The sequence below is a fragment of the Mobula hypostoma genome, chromosome 6 (assembly GCF_963921235.1).
Source record: "Mobula hypostoma chromosome 6, sMobHyp1.1, whole genome shotgun sequence".
In the NCBI taxonomy this organism is placed as follows: domain Eukaryota; kingdom Metazoa; phylum Chordata; class Chondrichthyes; order Myliobatiformes; family Myliobatidae; genus Mobula; species Mobula hypostoma.
The window spans coordinates 41188466-41205800 of NC_086102.1; the positions used below are offsets into that span (position 1 = coordinate 41188466).

The 17335-nt window shown below is 40.4% G+C and overlaps 1 protein-coding gene across 2 annotated transcripts in view; it reads right to left on the minus strand.

Annotated features, from left to right (window-relative positions):
• Nucleotides 1-2250: 2250 nt before the first annotated feature.
• The window catches only part of LOC134347969 (uncharacterized), a 121859-nt gene continuing 106774 nt past the window's right edge, over nt 2251-17335 (minus strand). For both annotated transcript variants that reach the window (XM_063050657.1, XM_063050656.1), the window contains exons 18-20: nt 14454-14538; nt 4574-4661; nt 2251-4299 (exon numbers count right to left, since the gene is read on the minus strand). In XM_063050657.1, the coding sequence (XP_062906727.1) occupies nt 4192-4299; nt 4574-4661; nt 14454-14538 (281 nt within the window). In that variant the 3' untranslated portion in view covers nt 2251-4191. The remainder of the gene's footprint in view (nt 4300-4573; nt 4662-14453; nt 14539-17335) is intronic.

Sequence of the window (17335 nt, forward strand, 5' to 3'; positions counted from 1 at the left end):
ATTCTTATGTTTATAATTTAATGAGGCCTAGTCCCTTTACTACTAGTTAAATCTATTAATGAATCCAGTGTTACCTTACGTAATGATGATCAACGAGAGTGCAAAATAGATGCTATATATAAAAGTCAGAAGCCAGCATTTTAAAATATACTATTACAAGATCATCTGGGAAATAATGCACAATTCCTGTAGAAATTCACAGACTACTGACTAGTGAGCCATTGGTTGGAAACTGGGAAATATTTCAAAGGCTCAGTGTACAATTCTAATCAAATTAGATGGCATATTTAATGTATCAGAATCAGGTTTATTATCGCTGGCATGTGTCATGAAATTTGTTAACTTAGCAGCAGTTCATTGCAATACATAATATAGAGAATAAATAAATAAATAAACCAATTACAGTATACGTATATTAAATTGATTAAAAATCATGCAAAAAAAAACAGAAAAAGTGAGATAGTGTCCAAAGGTTCAATGTCCATTTGGGAATCGGATGGCAGAGGGGAAGAAGCTGTTCCTGAAACACTGTGTGTTTGCCTTCAGGCTTCTGTACCTCCTACCTGATGGTAGCAGTGAGAAAAGGGCATGCCCTGGGTGCTGGAGGTCCTTAATAATGGACACTGCCTTTCTGAGACACTGCTCCTTGAAGATGTCCTGGGTACTTTGTAGGCTAGTGCTCAAGATGGAGCCGACTACATTCACAACCCTCTGCAGCTTCTTTTGGTACAATGGAGAGCTGCAAGATGCTCTTAGTAAAAAAAATGTTTTTGTAGGTAAACTCTTCCTCAATAAAAGGATCAAATTTTTAACTCAAAGAAGAATGAACCTATTTTGATACGTGGTGGGAGATGTCCAGGCTTGGAGGCGGAAGCAGCTCAAGAGAGTTGCGGCCAGTTTGGACTCAATGTGAAGAGACTGGCCTCAATTCTCAATTTCATAGTCAGGGGCAAGATACACTGCACCACATTCAAGGAATCTCACTCAAGAGAATTGATTAAATTTTATGCTTTTTATTCTCAAATTCCAGCATGGGAATGCTAAAACCTTTTAAAAATCTCTATGCTTTGACAAGGCAAGAGATAAAATCCTAAGAACCTGATAGTATATATATATATTTTTTTTAATTTAAATGAACATATTTCACAGTCACCAGTGCTAAATTATATTCATTATTAACATTCCATTTTAATCACAATATGAAGTAATAGATAGAATACATCAAACATTACAGGTACAATATAGGATATTTACATTCAAATCATTTAATATCAGCCTACATTCTTAAGTAATATTCACTTGTACTTTCAACGTTAATGCATGAATGGAATGACTTCTAACAAATAGATGACTTGTTATATATACCTGTCAGTCTTTCTTTCTATTAAATAGCTGTAGAAATGAATAAAACAGAAAATGCTGGAAACACTCAGCATCTGTAGAAGGAGAAGCAATTAACGCTTTAGATCTGACACCCTTTATCAGAACTAAGAAAGCGAGAAGCTAGTTTGTGTGAATAGCTGAAGAGTCAGTGTGTCTGCGTGTCACAAAGGTAAAATAATCAGGCTGCTAAGGTCTGTACAATGGGTTGCTAGTGTTGAGAAGTATGGTCTACTGACATATGCTATACAATTGGGGGCAAAAAGGGTCCAAACAAAATGTGATAAGACAAAAAAAATCAGTCATGATCCAAACAAGAAAAAAAGCACGAGTTATCTAAAATTTGGAGGATTGGACATAAAGTCCTTCAGACTGCTGTGCGCCTAGATGAAAGATGAGATGTGTTCCTTAACCTTGGGCAGGGGTCCAATAAACTCTGGAGGCTGCAACATGCCTGGCACCAGTTCCAGAAACAATACCTCATATTTTGTCAGGATACCAGAGCCTGAGGGGCTCTATATCAAATTCTCTAAATTCAAATAACTCATTCTCCTTCTGCTTTCTCTTGCCCCTTATTCTTTGATTTGTATATTCCGGCCTGCAGGCACACCAGACGTAGACTTTGCAACAGAAGCATTGCATCACATAAGACAAAAGGATCTTAACTCCCCATTAACTTCAATACTTCCTTTGAATTTCTTTGGTACCTGGATTTACTTGGGTTTCTTTCCCTCCGGGCTGCTGAAAGTTCTAAGATCTGAAACAATTTCTCTTTCCACAGAGACTGCCTCAGCTGTTTTGTATTTACAGCATTTTCTGTTTTTATTTCAGATTTTCTGAGTCTGCCGTATTTTTGGATTTTCAGTAGAAAGGTAAGCTGTCTAGGTTGAGAAAGTTAAAGGTGGGTGGTTGAACCTGTATCATCCTCCAGCCTTACCAAAACAGAAAGATCTGCCCTAGGAATATTGTATGATAAAATTAAAATTGTTTAAAAAATGTAAATTTTATCTTAACTCAAAACAACTTAAAATAAGAGTATATCCATCATCAGAATCTAAAAATTTTGATGTGTAAATACTTCATATCTTTAGGTACTAGTGGCCACAAAAAACTCTTTAATTTCCAAATTTAATGCCTATGGTGTTTAATAACTACAATAAACAAAAAGTGGCAATACTGGGGCCAGAAGTTCAGGAAAATTGAGTTTCAAGGTTAGAACTGGGTTCCCAATATCAAGAGTTTTTGTCTATTTGAACACTGTGCTTGTCACACACTCCACAAACATTTGTTATGCATACACAAACATAATACATTTTCTCAATAACTAAACAAATGTTCTCAGTAGGAAGGGGCAGAAAAGATTCACAAGGATGTTGCTGGGACTGATGGGCTGAGTGACAATACCCTGAAGTCTCACATAATCTGGTTCAGGAACAGCTACCTTCCTACAACCGTCAGATTCTTGAACCGATCCTCACAAACCCAATCCTATTCAAGTGTTGGAACACCACAGGTTATCTGTTGCACCACAATAGACTGGTCTCTGATAGTGTTTTTCTTGTACTAATACCCAGGTTTAGCCAATCTTCACTGTCTTGTATAATTTATAGCGTTGGCTGTAACTATGTGTCTGTGAAAAACTTACTTGCTGCATCGTTTTTATACCTAGACATCACAGTATTTGTGCTGTTACAATAGACTCAACTGGGCTACTTCCCCTGCTGAAAGGAACCAAGCCGTTATCTTATAGGAGGTTGAAAAAGTTATCGGTAACACAGAAAAGATGGTAGTAACAATCTTTGCTCTAGGGTCAGGAAATCTGAAGCTAGAGAGGGCATCAGTTTAAGTTGACAGGGGAAAGATTTCTCAAGGTTCACCAGAATGATCCGGGGAATAAAAATGTTAAAATCTGGCAATGACTCTTGAGCTGTACTTGCTGGAGTTTATTAGAATAATGGGGGTGGAGGCGTGAGGGAAACCTTACTGAAACATTGAGAGGCCTAGATACAGTGGACGTGGAGAGGATGTTTTCAAACGTGGGAGTGTCTAGGCCCAAAAGGCACAGCTCAGACTAGAGATTCCCGTTAGAACACAGAGAGAAACAGAAATTTCTTTAACCAGAGGGTGGTGAATCTGTGGAATTCATTGCCACAAGTCGCTGGGTATATTTAAAGGAGAAGTTGCTAAGATCTTGATTAGTAAGGGCATCAAAAATTCTAGGGAGGAGACAGAACAATGAGATCAAGGGTAAAAATAAATCAGCCATGATTGAATGACAGGGCAGACATGATGGGCTGAATGGCCTAATTCTGCTCCTACATCTTATGGTCTCATTTAAAGGAGACCTGAGAGGTGTGTTTTTCACATAGAGGGTGGTGGATATATGTTACTGGAAGAAGTGGTAGAGATGGGCACAATTACAACCTTCCAAAGGCATTTGGGCAGGAAAGATTTAAGAGGGATGTGGGCCAAGCGTAGAGAAATGGAACTAACTCTGGTAGGCTCCTCCATCAACATGGACAGAGGGGACAAGAGACCGGTTCCATGCTGTCTGACTCTGACAAGAGGTAATCGGCAAAATAAATGGTTTATCAGCTATGCTTCAGCTAACTAATCTGTATTCTTATACAATCCAACAAGTGTATTGGGACAAATAAACTGGAGACACAGCCGCGGGTAATGAAGTGAAAGCATAAATAGACAGGCTTTAAGTTAACAGTATATGGCTTGTTTGATTTTTTTTAAAAAGAGTACATAGGGAGAATTGGCTCCAAACTACAAAACAAAGACCATCTTGTATTTCATGCTTTGTTACAGAAGATCGTAGTAAACCTGAGGTTTCTTAGTTTCAGTACGGAACTGTTCCACCTTCAATCCCATCCGGAAAAGAATTGCTTCGTCCCACCATTTACTCATAATCTGGGAGGGAGGATTAGAATTATTATTGTAACCGCACATGATACTTTTTTCTATTACAAGACAGACCAAGTGATCGAAGTATGACATTCCAATGGCAGTTCAGCTTTAGTGCTCCCATGGCTTAGTGCAAGACAACTGGAAATACAGCTGGTGAGCTGGGCATTAAGACAGCGGTAAAAAGTGTACAATATGTCATATCAAAAAACACCATCTTCCTATTGAGTCAATTCATACAATGAAAAGCAAGTATCCAAGAGAAGGAAGGTGACATTACCTGAAGACTAATGGGTAGACCAGAGGAGCTGTATCCAACAGGAACCACGAGAGAGGGAATTCCTGTGAGATTTGCAAGCTGCATGAATCTGAAATGAAGAAAAGGAAACTGCCTTTTAGATGTAAGATTTATCATTTCATAATGTCAACTTAATAATGAATTTCATTTGTCATTCTATTCATGGTTTTCACTGTATACCCAATTACTGCATGTAATAACAATTAAGAGCGGTGTATAGATCAGTAAGCTGTAGATGATAGATAATGGAGATTTCCAACTGTACTGTACAAAGTTTAATTGAACTTATGATGTTCTGTCCAAGGATGTGTAAAAATGTTAAATAAATTATCCAAGTTTTTAAGGCCAGAAGGCAAAGAACTTAAAATTTTTGGTATAATATAGGAATAAAAATATTAATTTTTAACATTTAGATACAGCCACAATCTGTCTCTTTCCTTTCATTAGGAAGAGGTGCAGTCGACGTTTCAGGCCGAGACCCTTCGTCAGACGAAGGGTCTCGGCCTGAAACGTCGACTGCACCTCTTCCTACAGATGCTGCTTGGCCTGCTGCGTTCACCAGCAACTTTGATATGTGTTGCTTGAATTTCCAGCATCTGCAGAATTCCTGTTCTTTCCTTTCATTATCCCTTTTAATATTGCAGTGCAAAGGAGATGAACAGTAAAGGTATATTATATGATAGTGGCATTTGACAGACTGTTAAATAAACACATGAATAGGCAGTGAATGGCCAGATGGCAGTTCATGTAGAAGCAGAAGAAACTTAGTTTAATTCAGCATCATGTTCAATGTAGATATCATGAGGCAAACAGTTTATTCCCATCCTGTGCTGTGCTGTGCTGTTCTATGTTCTCTGTAATATGCCATACTGCCTCTTCAGTAAAATCATGGCTGACATTGTGGTTCATGCCCACATAGCCAACAAATGCCCATATCCTCTGACTCAGTGAGTGTCTAAAAACCTCATCTACTGAGCATCCTTGTCTCTCTGGATGTAGAGAAAACACAATTCACAACACAACATGCAATTTAAAATGTTCCTCATCAGTATAAAATGGTCATCTCCCTGAGGGAGAATGCTTCCCCCCCAAACCTCCCCATATTTTATTTTTTGTTACTTCATTCCCTGTTCCCCCCCCCCACAACCCCGCACACCCCAATATCCCCTATTTTTGCATACCGTAGGCAGAAAAAAGATCAACTCTTGGCTTCTACCACATCAGTCTTTCTCAGAATTGTCTACTATATGTCATAAAAGAAATTACCTCTCAGTTTTTAAACTCCAATGAGTGTTGACTAGTCTTGCTCATTCTCTCTTCATAGGAGAACCAATCTAAGCAATGCACAACTTGGAAGGTTCAAACACCAACCAAAACTGCATACAGTCCTTCAGATCAACTAAACTCAGTCAAATCTTATTAACATGTACCAAATTTACACTCCAATTCCCTTGCAACAAAGGCAAACATGTTTTTACCTTCCTTGTTACTTTTGTTTGCATGTTTAATTTTAGGGTCTCAAGAGCCAGCACACCTTCTCATCATTTAATTACTATACATTTTAAATTCTTTCCACTAAAATAACCTCAAATGTTCCTTCACTTAATACTCAAACTGGTACCTGCTTACCCCCTCATTTAAGTTGTCAATTTCCTTTAACTATTTGGGTCTTCTGTAAAGCTTCATGCCATCGGAAAACTTGAATGGATTGCATCTATATTTTTATCCGTGTCATTAATATAAATTGTGAGTGGCTGATGCCCCAGTACAGATCCATGTGTAGCTCACAGTAACAGGTTACAACCTGAAAATGACCTCTTTATTACTACTCCCTGATTCCAGTTCTCTAGCCATGCTAATGTATTACCCTCAATCTTTAGTGTGGTATCTTATCAAAGCCTTTCAAAAATCCAGACTATGTACATCTAATGGTCCTTCCTTACAAGATATAGGAGCAGAATTAGGCAATTTCATCTTGGCTGATCCATTTTGCCTCTCAGCCCCAATCTCCTGCCTTCTCCCAGTATCCCTTCATGCCCCAACCAATCAAGAATCTTTCAACCTCTGCCTTAAATATACATAAAGACTTGGCCTCCACAGCTGTCTGTGGCAAAGAATTCCACAGATTCATCACTCTCTGGCTGAAGAAATTCCTCCTCATCTCCATTCTAAAAGGACGCCTCTCTATTCTGAGGCTGTGTCCTTTGGTTTCAGACTCTCCCACCATAGGAAACATCCTGTCTATATCCATTCTATCAAAGGCTTTCACCATTCAATAGGTTTCAATGAGGTCACCCCTCATTCTTCTAGATTCCAGTGAATACGGGCTCAGAGCCATCAAATGCTCTCCATATGACAAACTGTTTAAGCTTGGAATCATTTTCATGAACTTTCTTTGAATCTTCTCCAGTTTCAGCACATCCTTTCTAAGAGGCACAAAACTGCTCACAATATTCCAAGTGAGGCCTCATGAGTGCTCTATAATGTCTCAACGTATATCCTTGCTTTTATATTCTAGTCCTCCTGAAATTAATGCCAATGTTGCATTTGTCTTCCTCACCACAGACTCAACCTGCAAATTAACCTCTAGGGAATCCTGCACAAGAACTCCCATATCCCTTTGTGCCTCAATTTTTTTTTTGTATTTTCTCTCATTTAGAAAACAGTCAATCCTTTCATTTCTTCTATCAAAGTGCATGACCATACACTTCCCGACACTGTATGCCATCTGCCACTTTTATCTATTCTCCTAATCTGTCCAAGTTCTTCTGCAGCCTCTCTATTTACTCAAAACTACCTGCCCCTCTACTCATCTTCAGATTGTCTGCAAACTTTTCAACAAAGCCATCAATTCCATCAACCAAATCATTGACCTGTAACCTAAAAAGAAGCTGTCCCAACACAGACCCCTGTGGAACACCCCCAGTCACCCGCAGCCAACCAGAAAAGGTTCCCTTTATTCCCACCCTTTCCCTCCCGCCAATCAAACACTTCTTTATCCATGCAAGAATCTTTCCTGTAATACCCATGTGTGGCACCTTGTCAAAGGTCTTCTGAAAATCCAAGTATATAACATCAAGCTAGTCTCCTTTGTCTATCCTGCTTGTTATTTCTTCAAAGATTTCTAACAGATTTGTCAGGCAAGGTTTTTCCTTGAGGAAACCATACTGACTACGGCCTATTTTATCATGCGCCTCCAAGCACCCCGAAACCATATCCTTAACAAATCGACCCCAGCATCTTCCCAAACAGAGGTCAGACGAACTGGCCTCTGGTTTCCTTTTTCTGCCTCTCTCCCTTATTGAAGAGTGGAGTGACAATTGCAGTTTTCCAGTTTTCCAGTCTTCCATAACCATTCCAGAGTTTAGAGATTCTTGAAAGATCATCACTAATGCCTCCACAATCTCTTCAGCCACCACTTTCAGAACCCTGGTGTGTACACCATCTGGTCCGATGACTTGTATACCTTCAGACCTTTCAGTTTTCCAAGAACCTTCTTTCTAGTTATTGCAACTTTACACACTTCCCAACCTCTGACACCTGGAACTTACATCATACTGCGCGTGCCTTCCACAGTGAAGACTGATAAAAAAATACTTATTCAGTTCGTCTGCCATTTTTGTCTCCCCCCCCACATTACTACCTCTCCAGCATCATTTTTTTTAGCAGTCTGATACCCAGTCTCACCTCTCTTTTACACTTTATGTATGTGAAGACCTTCTAGTATCCTCTTTAATATTATTGGCTAGCTTACTTTCGTATTCCATCTATACCTTCTTAATGACCTTTTTTAGTTGCCTTCTGTTGGTTTTTGAAAAGCTTCCCAATCCTCTAATTTCCCAATAATTTTTGCTCTATTATATGTCTCTCTTTTGCGTTTATGTTGGCTTTGACTTCCTTTGTTAGCCATGAGTGTGTCATCCTGCCTTTAGAACATTTCTTCTTCGGGATGTATATATCCTGTGCCTTCCATATTGCTTCCAGAAATTCCAGCCATTGTTGCTCTGCTGTCATCCCTGCCAGTGTTCTTTTCCAATCAATACTGGCCAACTCCTCTCTCATGCCTCTGTAATTCCATTTACTGTACTGTAATACTGATACATTTGACTTTAGCTTCTCCTTCTCAAATTTCAGGGTGAATTCAATCTTATGATCATTGCCCCTAAGGGTTCTTTTACCCTACACACTGTAATCAACTCCAATTCATTGCACAACACCCAATTCAGAACGGCTGATCCCCTAGAGGGCTCAACCACAAGCTGCTCTAAAAAACCATCTCACAACATTCTAGAAACCCCCCCCCCCTTCCTGGAATCCCGCACCAACTTGATTTTCTCAATCCACCTGCATATTGAAATCCCCCACGACTATTGTCACATTGCCCTTTTCGCATGCAGTTTCAATCTCCCATTGTAACTTGTAGACCACATCCATACTACCGTTTGGGGAGGGTGGGGTCTGTATACAACTCCCATCAGGGTCTTTTTACCCTTGCAGTTTCTTAGCTCTATCCACAATGATTCAGCACCTCCTGATCCTATGTCACTCTTTTCCCAATGATTTAATTTCATTTTTGTTTAAACCAACAGAGCAAAGCCACCCCCTCTACCTTCCTGCCTGTCCTTTTGATACAATGTGTATCCTTGGACATTAAGCTCCCAGCTATAATCTTCTTTCAGCCATGATTCAGTGGTGCCTACAACATCATACATGCCAATCTGTACCTGTGCTACACATTCATCCATCTTATTTGTATACTGTGTGCATTCAAATATAACACCTTTGGTCTCGTATTCACCTTTTTCCGATTTTGTCCACCTTTTATTTTGCAGCTCACCCTGGTGACTGCAATTTTGCCTGATCATCAGCCTCTCCTTGCTAGGAGTCTCACTACACACTGCCTCTGTTGGTAAACCAGCTACCTCATCTTCTGCACTATCACTCTGGTTCCCATTCCCTTGCCAAATTAGTTTAAACCCACCTAAACATCTCTGTCAAGCCTGCTTGTAACCTATCCCCTTTGTACTGGTCATACCTTCCCCAGAAGAGAACCCAATGATCCACAAATCTGAACCCCTGCCCCCTGCACCAGTTCTTCAGCCACACATTTACCTGCCAGATCATCCTATTCTTACCCTCACTGGCACGTGGCATGGGCAGCAATCCAGAGATTACTACCCTGGAGGTCCTGTTTCTCAGCTTTCTACCTAGCTCCTTAAAACCTCTTTTCAGGACCTCTTCACCTTGCCTACCTATGTCATTTGGGCCAATATGTACTAAGACTTCTATCTGCTCAGCCTCGCCCTTGAGAATGCCATGGACACAATCCAAGATATCCCTGATCCTGGCACCAGGGAGGCAACGTACCATCCAGGTGTCTCTATCGCGCCCACAGAACCTCGTCTGTGTTCCTCTGACTATGAAATCTCCTATCAACACTGTAGTCTTCACCTCTGCTCTTTTGAGCCAGAGCACCAGACCCAATGGCTCTCACCGGTAGACCATCTCCCTTAATAGTACCTAAAGTTATACACTTATTGAGGGGAATGGCCAGAGGTGTACCCTGCACTGGTTTTCCCTCCTTCTCCTGATAGTCACCCACCTAACCGTCTCTTGCAAGCTTGGGATGACAACCTCCCTGTAGCTCCTGTATCACCTCCTCATTCTACTGCACGAGTCAGAGGTCATCCAGCTGCAGCTCCAGTTCCTTAATACTTGCTCTGAGGAGCTGCAACTTGGTGCACCTGGTGGAGATGCGTTTATCTGGAGACTTCCCACATCCCACACACAGTACAAAACACTGCCCCTGGAGCCATTCTCACTATATGCACTGACAGATGGGGAATGAAGTGAGAGGGAGGGAGAGAGAGGGAGAGAGGGATTGGGGGGGAGAGAGAGAGAGAAACTTCCTAAACAATTTACCTCACCCAAGCCTGATCTCAGCCAAAGCCACTCTAACGACTGGCCGCTCTGCTTGTACTTGAATTATTTTATTGGCCCTTTCTAACGAACCCCTCTTGCTGATTGGTCACTCCTCAACTCAGAAATACCGCGGCAAAACTCTGCCATCAAAATCTCGATTAAAAAGTAGCTCTTTTCACACATTCCTGGTGTAGATTGTCCAACTGCTATCTAACTCTTACCTATCCTGCTAACAAAGTCTTCAGAAAATCATTTGATTTATCAAATATTAATTTCTCCTCATAAAACCATCTTCATTCTTCATATTATGTTATTGTTTCCACAGTCCCCACATTCCATTCTCTTAAAGGCAGGGCTAGCAATTGCCAGCAACGAACAGGAGGATAACTGCTCTACAATCCAAGTTGCTGGTGAACGCAGCAGTGTCCTGACGAAGGGTCTCGTCCTGAGATGTCGACTGTATCGACTGTATGCTGCCTGACCTGCTGCGTTCACCAGCAACTTTGATGTGTGTTGCTTGAATTTCCAGCATCTGCAGAATTCCTGTTGTTTGCTCTACAATCCCATAGTTTTCTCTCGGCAGCCATTCTTATACAGCAGTGCCACATCTGTTAGTGTCTCTTACCCTGGGACAGACCTGGAACCAGAGGATTTCAAAAAGAGCATCATTAATGCATACACAATCTCTGGAGATACTCCATCTGAAAATCTGGGATGCAGAACATTGCATCCAGGAGGCATTTCTCATTTCAGTCCTTTTAATTTTCTCTAGTGCTCCCCCCCCCCACCAACTTTCCTGATGTTAATTAAGTTTCTTCCAACTATTAAACAATTGGTACCTTTTTACTGTGATATTAGAGTAACACTGCAGAAAGAAAAGACACAATAACAACATACAACCTGCTGGAAGAACTCATCAGGTCAAGCAGCAATGGGGCAGGAAAGAAACAGTCAATGTTTTGGACCAAAACCCTGCATCAAGACAGAGTGAAGAGGCAAGATGGCTAACACAGAGAGACATATTGAAGCACCTTCAATAACTCCAAAAGAGTGAAGTTGGGTAAAATACTGAAAGGCTTTTATTCGCTGTACAATACGACCTCCAAGCTGAGTGTCTGCCCCCGTACTGAGGGGGAGGGGCAAGGCGAAACACCTTTATACAGGAATCTGTGGGAGGAGCCACAGGGGCAGTCAGCAGAGGGGCATGCCCAGACAGTTAACCCAGTTACAACATATATATGACTTACATCACATACTGACGCCCACAGCTATTTAGACTACACCTCTTCCTATCCTGCCTCTTGTGAGGACACCAGTCCTTTTTCCCTGTTTCAACTTCTCTGGCAGATCTGCTCTTTAAGACAAAGCTTTATGTTCCAGGACATCTGAAACAATCTTTTTAATCCAGGAAGCATGGCAATGGTTTTAATGAAAAGTCATGGGTGAAAGAACTGTTAAGCAAATAAAAAGGTGCAGAGAAAGAACTCGAGAGGCTCAGATCAGGACGTAACGGTTGACAATTTGAAGGATAAACATTTTGAAATTATACTGTGGTTAAATTAGGAGAGGAGGTATGTGGGTAAAAGAGGGATTCAAGGAAGACAGATAGTTAGGGACAGGGAGTTCTGCTCCTGGGTGTGCAAGGATTGAGAAGTTTAGGGCTGAAATAAGTTACAGGAGAAGGTTAAAGATAAAGAGCTGAAGGTTAAAATCTCTGCATTGGAGTCACCAAGTTCCTAGATTAACAAACTAATGTGATGTGATAATAGAAACATAGAAACATAGAAAATAGGTGCAGGAGTAGGCCATTCGGCCCTTCAAGCCTGCACCGCCATTTATTATGATCATGGCTGATCATCCAACTCAGAACCCCGCCCCAGCCTTCCTTCCATACCCCCTGACCCCTGTAGCCACAAGGGCCATATCTAACTCCCTCTTAAACATAGCCAATGAACTGGCCTCAACAGTTTCCTGTGGCAGAGAATTCCACAGATTCACCACTCTCTGTGTGAAGAAGTTTTTCCTAATCTCGGTCCTAAAAGGCTTCCCCTCTATCCTCAAACTGTGACCCCTCGTTCTGGACTTCCCCAACATCGGGAACAATCTTCCTGCATCTAGCCTGTCCAATCCCTTTAGGATCTTATATGTTTCAATCAGATCCCCCCTCAATCTTCTAAATTCCAACGAGTACAAGCCCAGTTCATCCAGTCTTTCTTCATATGAAAGTCCTGCCATCCCAGGAATCAATCTGGTGAACCTTCTTTGTACTCCCTCTATGGCAAAGATGTCTTTCCATATATATCAGACAAAACAAGAAAAGATGCACAAAGAAAGCAACTTAAGCAACAGACACAAAATGCTGGAGGAAATCAGCAGGCCAGGCAGCAGCTATGGAAAAGAGTACAATCAACATTTTGGGCAAGACCCTTCGTCAGGACTGGAGGGAAAAAGATAAGGAGTAGATTTAAAAGGTGGTGGAGGGGAGGGAGAAACACAAGGTGATGGGTGAAACTTGGGGGGGTGTGAAATAAAGAGCTGGGAAGTTGATTGTGAAAGAGATACAGGGCTGGAGAAGGGGGAGTCTAATAGGAGAGGACAGAAGGCCATGAAAGTAAAGGGGGGGGGAGCACCAGAGGGAGGCGATGGGCAGGCAAGGAGATAAGGTGAGAGGGGGAAAAAGGGATGGGGAATGGTGAAGGAGAGGAGGGGGGCCATTACTGGAAGTTCAAGAAATCGATGTTCATGCCACAGGGTTGAAGGCTACCCCGACAGAATATAAGGTGTTGCTCCTCCAACCTGAGTGTGGACTCATCGTGGCAGTACAGGAGGCCATGGACTGACATATCGGAATAGGAATGAGAATTAAAATGGGTGGCCATTGGGAGATACTGATTTTTCTGGCGGTTGGCACGTAGATGCTCGGCAAAGTGGTCTCCCAAGCTACGTCGGGTCTCACCGATATACAGGAGGCCACATCGGGAGCACTGGACACAGTAAACGACCCCAACATCTCACCTGGAAGGACTGTTTGTGACCCTGAATTGTGGTGAGGGAAGGAGGTGTAGGGGCAGGTGTAGCACTTGTTCCACTTGCAAGGATAAGTGCCAGGAGGGAGATCAGTGGGGAGGGACGATGGATAAGGGAGTCTCATAGGGAGTGATCCCTACAGAAAGCAGAAAGTGGGGGGTGGGGGAGCGGGGAGGGATGTGCTTGGTGATGGGATCACATTGGAGATGGTGGAAGTTTGAGAAGTTGTGGAGCCTCCAACCTGATGGCATGAATATCGATTTCTTGAATTTCCAGTAATGGCCCCCCACCTCACCATTTCCCATCCCTTTTTCCCTTTCTCACCTCATCTCCTTGTCTGCCCTTCGCTCTCTCTGGTGCTCCTCGCCCTTTTCTTTCTTCCTTCCATGGCCTTCTGTCCTCTTCTATCAGACTCCCCTTTCTCCAGCCCTGTATCTCTTAAACCAATTGAATTCCCAGCTCTTTGCTTCATCCCTCCCCCTTCAGGTTTCACCCGTCACCTTGTGTCTTTCTCTCTCCCCTCCCCCCACCTTTTAACTCTACTCCTCATCTTTTGTCCCCCCAGTTCTGCTGAAGGGTCTCAGCCCGAAATGTCGACTGTACTCTTTTCCATTGATGCTGCCTGGCCCGCTGAGTTCCTCCAGCATTTTGTCTGTGTTGCATGGATTTCCAGCATCTGCAGATTTTCTTGTTTGTGAAAGGAGACAACTTGTCAGGAGAGGCAGAGCATGACCACACAAAGTATAGTGGAGAAAATCTCCAGATTTTCAGCTTCTAAAATAAAGCCAGCTGTCTGCTTCGTTGCACCATCTGTTTCATCATTAGCACACCCATACGTTTTTAACCGTACTTCAGATTTTCCCTTTTGGTATCCCTTACCTGAGATTCTTATCCTTTAATTGCTCACATTTACCTTATTGTGCTGTAAAGCATATGAAGATCACTGCAACCGTAACTGAAGTCAAGGGATTTAGAAGGTGGAGCAGTGCTGGGTATCGCTAGAAATGGACCAAATGATTAACAATATAAAACATGAATAACATAACCAAATGGAGATTACCTGTATAAAACTGGTAACAAATTTGCTTCTTATTTTTAAAGAAAATTTCCACTTGACGGCGTTAGATGTCCCATGCACGCAATGATGCTATTTGTAGTTATTATCCCGAGAGTCACAGATTAGTCGCTCAACTATGAGCAGGATGATGAAGCGATCCCTTACAACAGATACAACACTGAAACTCAGCTGCCATTTTATATCTTGGACATAATAAACTGTAGTTGCAACTGATGCCTGGGTTCTTAGGACAAAGGAAATCTCCTATTATAAAAATGGAAAATGCTGGGGTTAAGTTGCATCTCTGGAGAGTTAATATTGAAGAGCCATTGACCCGAAGCCTTAACCCTGTTTCTCCCTCCACACATACTGCCTAGCCTGCTGAACACTGACAGATTGCTCCCTCTCATTTATTTCAGACTTTCAGCATCTGCCGTTATTTTGTTCCAACATTATCACCCACTTCAAGATGGCAGCAAACATCACGACTCTATTAAATATAATGATTGTTCTTGAAATTCTAAGGAACTTTATTATATCACCATGAAGTAGAAGGGGCATCTTGTAATGGACATGTTTACTTTGTGCCTATAGAATTAGGGTGATCAGAGAACAAGTTAAACAGACGACAATCCTATTATATTCTTTAGGTGCCCTTTTCAGTTCCAAGGGCAAACCCCAAAGTTTCATTCAAACTGTTTATCCCAAACTCAAGGTCCAGAAACACAATTGCAGAAATCTTGCAAACCAACAATCAGGCAAACCCAGCCTAAAGAATTATTAAGTGTTGAAAATTCATTTTAAGCCTCAGAAGTCTCATTCCAGGCAATGCAACTGCTAAGAAATAACACCAGATCTCATTTATTTGTCCAATAATCCCCCTATTAAGCGAAGGAAGACATTTAAAGTTATTAATCGATTCCAGCCAGATATAATTTTTGTTCAAGAAACGCATATCAGAACAGGCAATCAAAATAGATTTTTTAATACATGGAAGGGCCTTTGATACCATGCTACTTGTCAAAATATAACAAAGGGAGTATCTATTTTTATTAAATCTAATAATTTATTTATTCAAGAAGACATTGTTTCAGATAATAATGGTAGAATTTTAATTATTAAAGGAACAATTTGTAATAGAAAAATTGTCCTGGTTAATCTATATGGACCTAATGTAGATGATTCTTCCTTTTTTAAAAACATATTTGGTTTATTACCAGACTTAAATGAATATATGCTGCTAATGGGAGGTGACTTCAACTGTTGTTTAAACCCTTTGATTGACAAAAGTTCAACCAACCAGCAGCTTCTGAGTTGTTCAGCAACACTTATTAATTCCTTTTTAACTGATTATGGTTTGATAGATATCTGGAGAAATTTACATCCTAATGACAGAGATTATTCTTTTTATTCACATGTTCATAATAAATATTCGAGAATTGATTATTTTATAGCTGATTTCCGATTTTTGTCCAAAGTCCAGGAATGTGAATATGATACTATTGCAGTCTTGGACCATGCGCCTTTAAGCTTAACTTTTGAGTTAAATGATGTTAGTAATGTAAACTTGCCTTGGCGCATTCCAGAAAGTTTATTACAAAGTTCGGACTGTTAAATTTATAGAGATTCAGATAAAAGATTTCTTTCTTGTTAATAATACAGGAGATGTCTCAAAATTGATTATATGGGATACACTCAAAGCACATTTGTGAGGTCAGATAATATCTTATTTGCCTAAACTTAAGAAACAGACAAAAATAGAGTTAGATAGAATTTCCAAACTAATTAAAGATCTGGATAATAGTTATGCAGTTTCTCCTAATGTTGATTTATTTAAACAAAGGGTTGAACTTCAATCACAATATAATTTACTATTAACTTATCCTATTGAAAGAAATTTGCTTAAATTAAAAAGTCAATTTTATATGTTTGGAGATAAAAGTAACAAGCTATTAGCATCTCAACTTAAAGCGGTTAGAGCTAAAAGACAAATTTTTAAAATTCGTAAGGGAGATGGTAGTTTAGCTTGTAATTATGAAGATATTAATAAAAGTTTTTAAGACTATTACAGTGAACTCTATAAATCTCAGTTTCCAGCTGACCCTTCTAATATGTATGCCTTTTTACAAAAGATTGATTTTCCTAGAATATCTGTTGAAGATCAGCAAATTCTTGATGCTGCTTTTACTGAAAGAGAAATTCAGAAAGCTATTCTTTCAATGCAATCTGGTAAAGCTCCTGGATTGGATGGTTTTACTGTAGGATTTTATAAAAAATTTGAAGATTTGCTTACTCCTTATATGTTGGAAATGCTTAAAGATTCTTTTCTGTTAGGAGAATTACCTTCCACGTTTTATGAAGCTTCTATTTCTTTAATTCTTAAGAAAGATAAAGACCCTACTGATTGTGCTTCATATAGACCTATTTCATTATTAAATGTGGATGCCAAAATTCTTTCAAAGATAATGGCTAATCGGATGGAGAATATACTAGTTAAAATTATTTCTCAGGATCAAACGGGTTTTATAAAAGGCCGTTATTCTTTTTCTAATACTCGGAGATTGTTAAATATTATATACTCATCCCTCTCTAAGACTCCCCAATGTGTGGTTTCTCTAGATGCTGAAAAGGCATTTGATAGAGTTGAATGGAAATATCCATTAAAAGTTTTAGAGAAATTTAGCTTTGGCACTAATTTTAATAAATGGATTAGATTGATATACAAAAGCCCTATTGCC